Below are 13,546 nucleotides of genomic sequence, written 5' to 3'. Positions count from 1 at the left end.
TTGTAGAAATCTTTGTAGCTCAAGTAGAACACATCAAACATGCAAAAGGGAACACATCAATAATTGATCCACGGCAATAACGGCTGTACACTCAAAAATTGAGACAAGTACAGCTTACACAAGCGCAACATCAATATCAAACATTAGCACCTTTAGCTCACGAAAAGAAATCCGTTCTATGTCAATGTTTAGACGACGCAGATAGTTAAGAAGACGGGGCACGACTATCTCCACTCTTTCTGCCCAGTGGTACCACCATCAATAGTGCATATTACTGCCAGGTTCTCAGAGATGTGCATAAGGCGCCGAAGCAAAAGCTGCCGGGCCTCATCACCAAAGGAGTCCTCCTCCAACAGGACAATGCACGCCCGCATACCGCGCATCTCACGACACGCACCTTACAGGAACTTGGCTGGGAGTTTCTGCCACATCCCCCTTACAGTCCAGACCTCGCCCACAGCGAATTCCATCTCTTCGGACCACTGAAGGCGTTCCTTGGGGTCCGCCACTTCAGCTGCGACGACGAGGTCAAGAATGCGGTCCGATCATGGCTGCTACGCGCCGGTAAGGATTTCTACGCTGCTGGCGTCCAAGCCCTCGTGAAACGCTGGGACAAGTTCATTAGTGCCAGCTGGAGATTACGCTGAAAAATAAAACTAATTCTCGCCTGTAAGTTCATCTTACTTTTGCGAAAAATGAAAAGTCCTTTCACTTGAACACCCCTCGTATACGTCCTCCCTCTGTGATGCAGAAGATTATAGGTGGCCCCAGTTCTGTTCAGAACATACAGGGTGTTTCTTTTAATGTCTTAGCATTAGTAGTGTCAAAATGGAAAAAGCTCTATGTATCTGTTGAACATGAGAAACTGAAGTTCTGAGGCTGGGGGGGGAACAAACAGAAAGGACAAATACATACAAAGCCTCAGGTCAAGCAACAGCTGTTCCCGACGTATGAATGTGTGTAACAGTGAGAAAAATGTAAGAGTGAAAGGGGGATGAGTAAGAGAGTGGTTAGTTTGCCCCTTCAAATGACGTGCCCTTGGTAGTCGCTGGGGAGGTGTGTTAGATTAGCTCAGTTGGTAGAGCCCTAGACCGGTAATCTAGAAGATGTGGGTTCGAGTACTACAGCTGGCTAACCTTTTCAGTGACTTCCATCTTTCATCACTGTATGTATGTGTCCGTGTGTGAGATGGTGAAGCCTCACCGAGACAGCGGTAAGTGGGCATGCAAAGGGGATATAAGAGAGTAAATGTAAATGGAGACAAATGATTTGAAATTGAAGTAGTCGAAGGTAATTAAGAGTAAGAGTAATTGAAGTTATTTAGAGGTAATTAATGGCAATTAAACCGAGAAATTTGAGTTTAAAGGTAATGAATGTAAGTTATATGTAATTAAGAGAAAAATTAAATGAAATTAAAGAATACCGAAGGTGACTGCAGGTTATACCGGAGGTAATTAAGTGTAATTAAAGGTAATTAACGTCAATTAAAGGGGAACTGAGAGTAATTAAGGCAAGTAAACGAAATTAAAGGTAATTAAGGTAATTCAAGATTACCTTATGTAACCTGCGGTTAGCTAAGGTAATTAAAGGTCAATTACAGGGTAGTTGAAAGTAATTGAGGCTAATTCAATATTAATTAAATGGACTTGCATATAGTAATTAAAAGTGTCAAACCAGAAATCAAGCATTGACTGGAGGTGGACAACCGGCCGTCAGGTTAGACCGGAAGTGGAGAACCGGAAGTCGAGTTGGGCCGGAAATGCATACCAGAAGTCAAGTATAGATGGGATGTGGACAACTGTAAGTCAGGTTTAGACTGGAAGTGGACAACCGGAAGTGGATACCCGGAAGTCAAGTATGGACCGGAAAAGGAGGTTAGTGCTAACGCATTTCTCGCGCATTTACCGCTAAATCGCCAGTGATTTTTTTAATTTAGATTTGTTGAGTCACGCAACAACAGCTACTACTACATGTATGACGATGGGATGAGGTGTTTCACCGCAGAAATTGCGATACCCTACCTCAGTGCGTGTGGGTTAATATATTTGTGGAATGGCGATTAAAGAGATCAGATATACACACGCACACTTGACAAAACACATGGCAAGTGAGATACTACACGGGCGGGGGCGCCGTAACTCCCGCCGGGGTTAGCAGTTCATTCAGTGGACCAGTCCACACGCGATACAGTGCGATGAAGTCTCAAAGATCACATCTCCGCACTCATGCAGAAGTCAGTGAAGCTAGAGTAGCTCAAGCAGACCGTTGACGGTGCTGCGCGGGGTTAGAGCAATTCGTCGCGCAAGTATGAGACGCAAGTGTTAAAAAGTCATGCAAGCATGAGATGCAAGTGTTAAAAAGTCATGCAAGCATGAGATGCAAGTGTTCAGAAGTCATGCAAGTTGAGATGCAGTTGTTCAGAAGTCATGCAAGACTGAGTTAGAAGTGCTCAGAAGTCATGCAAGTGTTCAAAAGTCATGCGAGTTGAGATACAAGTCTTCGGAAGTCATGTAAGTCTGAGATGGAAGTATACAAAAGTCATGCAAGGTGAGATGCAAGTGTTCAGAAGTCGTACAAGTATGACATGCAATGTTCAGAAGTCATGCAACTTGAGATGCAAGTGCCCAAAGGTCATGCAAGTTTGTGATGCAAGTATTCAAAGGTCATGCAAGTAATTATTTATTTATTTATTTATTTCATCACACAAGTGATTTAAAAGCAGAGGCTAAAAAGTCGCACGAGACTTGACAAGGCCTCTATCCCCTGCAGCAGCACATTAAGTAATCACAATGTATGCAACACTATGCACAATGATAAACAAGTACAAAAATGTCACTCAATCATCAATAATAATAAATAGCAAATGAAACAACGATCAGTTTTGAACCTTACCTGTGCAACAGCAATGTGACGTTTATATACAGTAGTGATTATTCTAAATTACAAAAATGTGTTAGCAAAACATTTCTGTGTAAAAACAGCAAATCGCATGTATTATCATTGAGTAGTCTAACTAAATTATATTGCAACCTGTGGAACCCGTACGACGTCCGGGACTGTGGAACTTCGTATGTTAGAGGGTAGCGGTAATTGGTAAGCGGGATTAGTAATTTCTAAGCTCGCCACGTCCAGAAGGTCACTTAAGTTTTCCTTAACTGCCCTTCAAGTATGAGATGCAAGTGTTCAGAAGTCATGCAATTATGAGATTCAAGTGTTTAGAAATCATGCAAGTATGAGATGCAAGCGTTAAAAAGTCATGAAAGCATGAGATGCATGTGTTCAGAAGTCATTGAAGTATAAGATGCAGTTCTTCAGAAGTCATGCAAGTTGAGATGCAAGTGTTCAAAAGTCACGTAAGTCTGAGTTAGAAGTATACAAAAGTCATGTAAATCTGAGATGGAAGTATACAAAAGTCATGTAAATATGAGATGGAAGTGTGCCGTCTACGTCGTTCCTGCGCAATGTGGACCCAGATCTCCGTTTTTATATGCCGTCAGCACTTCCTCGTCCCATCACGTCGCTCATCTACAGGCTTCGCCTCAACGTGCCATACAGTGGACGACTTTTGTTTAAGTTCGGCATGGTCCCGTCCCCCAACTGCGGTCTGTGTGATGTAGTTGAGGACGTGGATCATATACTCCAAGACTGCCCGAGGTACAGTGCACACCGTTGTACCCTTGTGTCGTCCCTGTCCCGCCTGGATAATCGGCCATGCTCCACCCAGAGAGGTTCTTGGATGCTGGCCAGCAAATCAGCTCATACCTGCCATGCGCGCCCTTGTGCAATTTCTCGTCTAGACGGACCTCTCTGACAGATTGTTACGCTCTTTGTTTTTGTGCATTGAGATTTCGCCTTTGGTGCCAAGCTAGGGGGTGATGTTCTCATTTATTCTGTTTCCACTTCATTGCAAAGCGTCGAGTTTTGTGTAATTTCCCTTTCTTTCCCCTTTCTTTCCCTTTCTTAATAACGCGTCCTGGAGTAGCCAGTCCCGAGTGACTCGAGACTAATATCTTCTTTTTTTTTTCTTTTAAACATCAATCAATCAGTATACAAAAGTCATGCAAGGTGAGATGCAAGTGTTCAAAAGTCATGCAATTGAGTTGAGATGCAATTCAGAAGCCATGCAAGTTGAGATGTAAGTGTTCATAGATCATGCAAGTATGAGATGCAAGTGTCCAGAAGTCATGCAAGTTTGGGGTGCAAGTATTCAAAAGTCATGCAAGTATGAGATGCAACTGTTCAGAAGTCATGCAAGAATGAGATTCAAGTGTTTAGAAGTCATGCAAGTATGAGACGCAAGTGTTCAGAAGTCATGCAAGTATGAGATGAAGGTGTTCAGAAATCATGCAGGTATGAGATGCAAGTGTTCAGAAGTCATGCAAGTATGAGATGAAAGTGTTCAGAAGTCATGCAGGTATGAGATGCAAATGCTCAAAAGTCATGCAAGCATGACATGCAAGTGGTCAGGAACCATGCCAGTATGAGATGCAATTGTTCAAAAATCATTCAAGTAGTCAAACCTCGTTATATGACACTCGTTTTTAAGACATCCCCGCTTTATGATCCTTTTTCTCGGGAACCGTTTTCCTCCCAATGGCCTTCGCATGTAACACTTGTACATTAATATGACATTTCGTTTATATGACAATGACGGGTATTTTCCGCACAACTAGGGGCTAACAAGTGTCCTTTACCCTCGTTACTATGACCATTGGTCACTGAACCGGCGACTCTCCTGACCAAATCCTGCCAAAATGCTGGCCCCGCTTTCGGTGTGGCTCATGATGGTGTGCTTACAAGAGCCGTGTCCTTGGTCATGTGGTCATAGTGACCCGCGAAGTCATACGGCATTCATCGCCTATGTCTCAGAAGCGCAAACGAGCAGCGCTGACTGGTGGAAAGGAGAAGCGGACATGCGTCAGATTCAAGGAGCGACCATGCACCCACCAGGAGATCGCAGACTCAGACTTTCTCAAAAAATAAAATGTTATAGGCATATTCTTTTAAAATGCCTCATTATTCATATTCTCTTACCAGCTTACGTAATTTTCTACTTTTTGGAGCTTACATAAAGGGTATGTTACGACTCGTAACACGTGGTGTTCGCCAATATGACAATTCGATTTGTGACCAAAATCCGCGGGAGCGGCCATGGTCACATTCACGAGTTTCGACTGTATATGAGATGCAAGTGTTCCGAATTAAGTCATGCAGGTTGAGGTGCACCCGCATGAACGCGAACGCACTGAATATTGAAAGGCTTTCGTCGGCTTTTGAACAGTTGCGTTTGAAACTTTCACACCATGTTTTGTCACGATTCGTGTGCTGTAGATGATAAGATGAACTGAGTGTTGTGGCAGTTGAAGCGCGGGCAAGCGCTGCTCGTCCATATCCGTTTAGCAGCACGCGCGATATTAGAACAAACTTGTTTCGCCTCGCGAAACGCAGGGCTTGGAATATAGGAGCCGTAAAACGCGCGCGGCAATGATGGAATAAGCAACCGACAGGTTAAGCTGCACGCAGTAAAACAATGGGGCCGTGGGTACCTCATGCAGTCCCTCCCCCTTACGTTGATAAACATATTTATATGTTCACAGATGCACAATTACATTTCCATGTTATTCCCTACTGCGGGATGGCTGAACTTCTATTACTGTCTACGTGGTAACTAACACCTTTGTCGAACAATCTTGTCTTGTCTGTCATTTGAGATTTTTACCACATGGTGCACATGAGGGCAATGACTTATCCAGCACCCCTTCACACCCCAAGGCCCCATCCCCAAATGTTTCGGGACACCTAATTTTTTCCGTCCTGTGCATCCTCTACAGAGGGGCCTCTGCCATGCTAACTTTCGGAAGCGATTCCCCCCCACCCCCCTCCCCGTGGTACAGGGTAGAGCCTTGCGCGGATGAGATTTTTGGCATCCGCATCCGACCCGCGTCCGCGCACACGTTATCCGTATCCGATCCGCACCACTCCATACACAACCGTTTACATCCGCATCCGATCCGCTGGGCAAAACGCAATAGCCGCATCCGATCCGCAAAATCCGCAAGTTTCGAAGGAGGCGTAAACACCGCCGGAAGAATGTTGGTATAATTTCGGCTGCCTCCATGCTGTCACGGAAGGACTCACGACGACAAGCAAATGGTGCGTTTTCTTATTCAACTCTGGCAACTCCGAGTTACTCTCAGTCGGCTAAAAATAGCCAGAGTAGCCAGATTAGCGGAAATGATGTCATAACTCTGCGGCGAAAATTAGCCAGAGTAGCAACTCTTCTCTACTCTGCTCTGAAGAAGGGTACACTCTTAAAAATGAACTTCACCGCATAGCACGCTCCTAGCCAACCATAATCTAGAATGATATGGTTATCGGCCCTGATTTGTTGAAAACGGGAGGCGTACGCCTTTTTGTGACACGTATGCTGTTCATAATTGTCACAAAAAAAGGAGTACGCCTCCCGTTTTCAACAAATCAGGGCCGATAACGATATCATTCGAGATGATGGTTGGCTAGGAGCGTGCGTGTGTATTGTCATCAAGCAGGAGAGCCACCTATGTTGGCTAGGAGCGTGCTGAAGATCAGGAAAATATCTTCCCGGAACAGCACCGCAAGCGATACTGCCCCGACGACCTTGTTATCGGCCGCGCGTTCAAAGACACGGCCCACCCAGGGGCGGACCGCGTTATCAAGGGGCCCTTCTCCAAGTATGAAGGACCGGCTCCCTTTCGCCTCCCTCCACCGCGAAAGATCCTGGCCCAAGGGCGAAAGATCAATACGCGGATAAGGGAGACCAGAGCGTATCATTCTAGATTATGGTTGGCTAGGAGCGTGCTATATGTATTGGCATCATCGTGGAAGACCAGCCATATTGGCTGGCTCCCTTTAACGCAACAAACGCACTACAACCATCGCAACGCCAACACCCAAAGACGAGCTCACGGCAGGTCTGGGATTGATGTACGTGCTAGATGCCACCTCGCAACAAACCAAAACTCACGGAGAGTTGCTCGTGGGACAGCAGCACGAAGGATATTAGAAGCGGATGACATACCTACCATTGCTTTCTTCGAAGAGGGTCGCTGATGTTTGCCACCGCCTACCAAACTGGACGGCCCCAAGAACTGCTCTCTCCCTGTATAACACTCTACGGATGCCCGCTCTGACCTTGTTCAGTACCTCAACGGCGATGCGAGCACGGCCACCGTGCACAGCTATGCTTTCTTTAGAAAAAAATCTTCCCGGAAACAACACCGCAAAGCGATGCTGCCCCGACGACCGTTTTACGGGCCGCGCATTCTAAGACACGACCCACCCGGGGGCGGACCGCGTTATCAAGGGGCCCTTCTCGAAATATGAAGGACCGGCTCCCTTTCGCCTCCCTCCACCGCGAAAGATCGAAAGATCTTTAGAAAAAATCTTCCCGGAAACAACACCGCAAGCGATGTTGCCCCGACGACCGTTTTACGGGGCGCGCATTCCAAGACACGGCCGACTCGGGGGCGGACCGCGTTATCAAGGGGCCCTTCTCGAAATATGAAGGACCGGCTCCCTTTCGCCTCCCTCCACCGCAAAAGATCAATACGCGGATTTGAAGGGAGACCAGAGCACAGCTATGCGTGTGTATTGTCATCAAGCAGGAGTGTGTATTGTCATCAAGCAGGAGAGCTACCTATGGAGGTAGTCCCCTTTGGACAGACACTAACTTTACGTTACAGTCCTACAAGCTAGATAACAACACTCTCTAGGAGAGTTTGCTTTTCGTACTGACCATACCAAGCGAACAATCCAAACACGGGAGAGCCGCTGCAGAGTGTAGTACGGACCTAGCGAGCTGGCTAGAACATGATTTGCCACTCACCCTGAACGTGGCGGAAAAGACGAGTAGACGTCAGCCAGCGGCGAGAGCACTCCACAAGACCATACAGTGCTTGCTCACGGACAATGTGGCTACGAAGCCCTGACCTGACAGCCTGAAATATAGCTGCGTCTCCGAAGTCTGGGCCACCGAAAGCCAGCCGGCAACGACGGATCCAAATTTGAAAGTTGATCTCGGTAATTAATAAAGCCAATTGTTTACGCTGAACGCGCGGAACAGGCAACGGTTCCAGGAACTGTACGGTGGCCCAGGCGACAGTCGACAGCTGAAATATCTGGGTTACTCTGCGCCACAGCAAAAGAGGAACACGACAACGCCGGAAACAGTGCTCTGCGGTTTCACACATCCCGCAAGACGGGCAACCGTCAGAGCGAGAGATGTGAAAGCGGTGTAGTCGCTCGCGAAGAGGAAGAACGTTGTGGGCCAACTTCCACTGAAGACTGGCGCGGCGTGCATCTAGCCAGCCCGCAGTGATTCGACGCCAAGACAGCTTCGACGGCACCGAAGGAACTGGGGGACCAGACTCCAACTCCCGGATAGCTGTATAAAAATCGCTGACAGCCCATAACTGGAGGTCAGCGTCCGGAAGCTGGAGTCGCAAACGCCGTACAACATCAACACAAGCACTGTATTGATGAGGCAGGACTTCGGACCTAGGCCGAAACCTAGGGCTCTCAACGAACCACCTGGTAGCACATCCCAGAGAGTACTGCACTAATGCGCACGCTGGGTGTTCGGGAGTGTGCAATGCCTCGAAATAAACGCGTGACTGAAGTGCAAGACATTTGTCGAGCACCACCGGCAAGGCTAAGCCGCCCTGGTCACGTGTACGGTGCAAGCGGGATCTCGCGACCCACTCCACCGAACCGCCCCAGAGGAAACGGAACGCGTGCCTCGTGATGGCAGTACGGATTAGTGGTGGCGGCGTGGCAACGACTCCTAAAAACCACAAGCGACTGTAGTACCAGGCCAGTAGCAGATGAGCACGAAACGTGATGGGCAAATCAACAAACTTAAGCTGCCGCAGGACAGCTCTGCAACGGTTAAACACTCGTGGCCAATTTACGGTAGATATTCCAGTGCAATCAAAAGTCACGCCAAGAATTTTGAGATCTGAAAAGGCTTTGTTCACAGTGATTACTTAAGTGTCACACATGAAAATCAATCGCCGACTATGCGCCGACTATTTTGAGATCTATGCGGTGAAGTTCATTTTTAAGAGCGTAGCCGTCGTTCTGACGTCACACACAAGATAGCTACTAACCGTCCTGTTGACAGACAATTTCGGTGGTGTTCAATTTGGAAGTCTAGGACTGGTTAAAAACTGTCGAACATTTTCAAAATCTGCTAGAGTGCACGCATGTGCGGTAAGTTGTTAAACAGGCAGTATGCCACCACTTCCACATCGTCTGGCCCGTCAGGCCAGTCCGCCATTTTCAGCGCAGAGTAACTCTAGCCGTTCGAAAATTACGGTCAAAGGTGGCTACTCTGGAGTCACGTGGTGATAAAGGCTCTGACGTCGTTACCCAACTCCTGGCTACTCGGGTTGAATAAGAAAACGCCCCCAAAGGTAAACCTTTCAACAAACGCGGTATGGAGAGACTTCTGGAACGCGTGGAACGCTACCTCGCCGGTGCTCGTGTGGACGCCAGAATGCCTCCTCTCCCGTCTTTGCAGTGCATGGTCAAAGGTGAACCCGAGCATGCGCTCGCTGTCTGCGCGCAATACAAATAAATTGCTAGTGGAAAAATTACAGCATGCAGTCTATCCGCGTCCGATCCGCTGCCTTCGCATCCGCATCCGATCCGCAATCGACCTCGAGCCATCCGCATCCGATCCGCACACCGCAGAAAGTGACAAATTTTCATCCGAATCCGAAAGTCTCTTGATATCCGCTTCCATCCGCGGATGGTGCAGGGCTCTAGTCCAGGGACAAGGCCCTCTTGCTCAGTTGCTTTTCGAGCACGACCAAGGAAACAATTAAAAGGGTGCGGTCAGTAGGATTAGGGTGCGTAACTACTTAGGCACCCTAATCCTCAACAAAACAGGCAATGCAACAAGTACGGACAGTACGGCTCTCTGGACAGGGCTTCCGACGACTATAAAACCGCTTGCTCTGGACGGCTACGGGTCAGAGCGACACCTGCTAACCTTCATCGCTGCGCGCTGCGACAGGTAGGTCAGCACAGTTCTGGGAGCTATTCACAGATGGCACCAAACGTCTAGTTTTGTGGCGCGAGCTACCGCCCGTTCCAAAGGGTAAAGCCGCGGATCCATCCACCCATTCAGATTTCTTTTGGCATCTACCAATTTTAGAAGTTGCTCAGGGTCAGTCTCCTGTACCCATCAACCGAAAATCCAACATGAAATGCAAGTAATATGCCGCACGTCAGGGAATTTGCAGGGAATCAGCCGCATGCATATTGCATGCGGCTGATGCAATGGAGAGGTATGGACTCGGCTCAGTTGAAAAGAGAGAAAAGTGCTACAATATCTAATTGCCGGACGGCCTTGTTAGTTCGGTGGGTGGCGTGCTGGCTTGATGACCTAAAGATCGCAGGTAACTCACCATATCGTCTGTTTGAACGTGGTGTGAATGTGTTAAAATAAAAAACAGACACATACCCGCTGAAAAAACTAAAGGAAAAATCTTAATTTTTGTTACCGGAATTTAATCAACTGACTCTTTCTTTTCTTGTTTTCTTTTTATCTTTCTCTGTCTCTCTCTCTCGTATGTGTGTGTCGCTGCAAATGATTCTCTCCCTGACATGAACGTAAAACCGGACTTTTATTTTTGTGAAACTGCAAAAGCTAATTATTTGCACTTAAAGGCGCTCTTTATGCCCTTTGATTTATCTTGATTTGGCAAGCTTTCGACCGCTGGAACCTTCTCTGGGAACCTATTTGAACGTTATAAAACAACTGAATAAGAAATAGAAAGTTCAAGCGGATAGCACGGATTTCCCTAAAACCCCTGCTTTTTCTTTTCTTTTTTTTTTTTTTTGCAACACCTCCGTCTGAAATTCCTAAGATTGCCCAATACAGCACGACTTCCAATACATTTTCCCATAAACATGTACCCATATCCATATACCCCTTCAGAGGTCGATTCCTGGGGAAATTACTGGCTCAGAGTCTGTACGAACGTTTGTTTGTTTGTTTGTGTGTGTGTGTGCCTTCTTCTTATTTATATGTGTTGCTGAATTTATTTCATTCCTTGTGTATTGTGTGCATTATATCAAATTCAAGAGCGCTCACACGGAGTCATAGAAATCATGCGCTGAGTACGCTCCTCAACCCGCGCACCGCACGCCGCGCGCAAATGTGATCACGTGACGCGACACCACGGATAGATGATTTTCTACTCGCGAGAGGCCGCAGCAATCGCGGCGGATAATTCAGCAGGAGTTGCTCGGTGTTGGATGGTACCCCCAGGTTTGTTGGCACAGCCGCTTCCAATGTTGAATTCACGGTCTTCCCCCAGTGATTAAACGTGTTTATGGTAAGTCAATACACGTTTCTTTGGACTAAGACAAGGCGGGGACCACCTTACATTTTACCGCGTCTTCCGAGGTCGCGGTGTCGAGATCGGCATGTCTCGCCGAACCTATTCCCTTTTTTGTCGCCCAAAGGACGCTCCACTGAGTGTAGGCTTAGCTGCGATCCCAGACATAATCATGTTTGAAGATTGTAAGGTACCCTTGTGAGTTTTTGAACGCAGGAAGTATACGAGACCACGATAATAGCGAGGTGGTGGTCTAGCTGCCCCTGGGCCCGAACGGCGTCCGACCCCTCAACGCCCATCTTGCCGGCGCGCTCAGTGAGTTCGACCACTGCTTTTACATTCACGAATTGATTCGGATGCGCTTAATTGCTTATGAGAGCGAAGCTCACTGACTTTATCGTTCACTCAGGTGTTTATTTATGCATCCGTACTGTGCATGCGTGTTGAGAACAGTTTAAAGTGCACAGGGTCCGCTCTGTAGATTTCACGAGAGCGGATTGGTAAACATTTTCTTTCTCCATCTCGTTCACTGTTTAGATACGGCAGCCAGTGTTCAACTTACTGATAACTAAGAGCGGGACCACTGACGCATGTGTCGTGTTCAGTGGAGGATAATGGTAGCACAAATAGCAGATACCATCATATAAAGTAAAGTTCTTGTTTCAGAGGTGTAAGGCCGTCTGCAACTGTCTTATGCACTTTGATCGCTAGGAACGTACACTTTCTCGTATGTTGGTAATGCGGCTGAATGTGTTTGGAGAAGCTTGTTTCCGTACTATTCGGTGTTTTATATAATATATATAGATATCTTTTTGTTTTGTTTTGAATGGGGTGTTGTAAGATTTTGGGGAGCATGTTAGGAGGTTGAGAAGGGGCAGTCGGAAAACCCCCGTTTTACCTTTTTGCGGCGCCTCTTGCCTCGATGGGTGTTCGATCTACTTTTGTATAGGCACATAAATGCATTTATAAAGAAGGTATGACAGAATAATCGCCGCACCGCTGATATCTTCGCCAAGCAGGAAGTGCATGTCAACTTGGATGGAAGCTAAAAAAAAAAAAATCAAATACGTAACCCGGAAGTTTACGATGATCTGACTAACCATCGACCGAAGGTCAATGCAAGTAAAAGCGTCAGATCGGGCGTCGCCGATATTTCGAACAGGTAATGCTGTTTTACTGTGCGCCCCGTAGAAGAGTAGTATCTGTTCGAATATAGTACACATGCACCTTCCACCGGATCTCTGGATTTCTCACATTTCAACCGGCGACTCAAGTGGGGAGTGCCCACCCATCCGGCGAAGATACGGGTTGAAGCGAACGCAGCTTTCGACCTGGGCCTCTTGCTTCAACATATCCGCATCGAATGCAGAGGTGGGGAAATTACTTTTATTTTATAACGTATTACCAAAAACTCTCACGATTAGTGATGCATTATTACTGCCACTACTTCCATCAAGTAATGATATTACTTTGGCATTACATTTTTTTTTAGAAGTCGCTAATATAGTCCACTGTGGTGTTTGGAATGCGCATTGCAAAGAGACTTGAAATGATCCTTTACTTAGCTACACATAGCTGGTGATAGTAATTTCTGCAACGTCGCTACGTAATAATGATGTCGCTGAGAGATAAGAGGAGATAAGAGAGATAGGTAAGGTTAATTGCCGCGTAGGAGCAGCTGGTGCTCAGATACTCCACTTGGGCTCCGACCTCCTCCTTGGAGACCCTGGTCAGTGGCAAAGGTGTCCCGAAAAATGCGACTTTAGGATTTTCCTAGCCTATATCCAGGCACAATCGACTTGTGTAATGGGTAATGTCATTACGCAATATTACTGGGCAAACTTTAACGCGTTACTCATTTCTGAGATGTAATGCATTGCTCCCAATCTCTGATCAGATGTAGTTCATATATGTTCGCTACTATGATCCTCCGACGCATGTTGTGGACCATACAACTTGATGAGGGTGTCTACCAAATTGCAGCCTCCAAATTCCCCGACTGTTTCAGGTTTTCAATGGCTATTTCGAGCGAATTCCCTGACCAAAACTGGTTGCAGGATGCGACGTTTTGATGCAGATCCTTAAAAAAAAAACACACCATTTATCGAGTATTAGTGATGCTGCCCTACTTTTCTGCCTCTGAGCTTGTCGTTTTGCCC

General features: G+C 46.8%; 1 protein-coding gene across 2 annotated transcripts in view; it reads left to right on the top strand.

Moving 5' to 3' along the window:
• Window positions 1-11,272: 11,272 nt before the first annotated feature.
• Window positions 11,273-13,546, top strand: part of LOC135400827 (dystroglycan 1-like) — a 39,037-nt gene continuing 36,763 nt past the window's right edge. Inside the window, exon 1 of one of the 2 annotated variants that reach the window (XM_064632756.1) lies at window positions 11,273-11,384. Coding sequence is in view for 1 of the 2 variants with exons in the window: in XM_064632755.1 (XP_064488825.1) it covers window positions 12,751-12,758 (8 nt within the window). In the remaining variant the exon portion in view is untranslated. Of the gene's footprint in view, window positions 11,385-12,548; window positions 12,759-13,546 lie in introns of those variants that run through there. The other variant, XM_064632755.1, reaches the window with a different exon arrangement.

This window comes from Ornithodoros turicata, chromosome 7, assembly GCF_037126465.1.
Source record: "Ornithodoros turicata isolate Travis chromosome 7, ASM3712646v1, whole genome shotgun sequence".
Taxonomy (NCBI): Eukaryota; Metazoa; Arthropoda; class Arachnida; order Ixodida; family Argasidae; genus Ornithodoros; species Ornithodoros turicata.
This window is presented reverse-complemented; position numbering and strand designations above follow the sequence as displayed.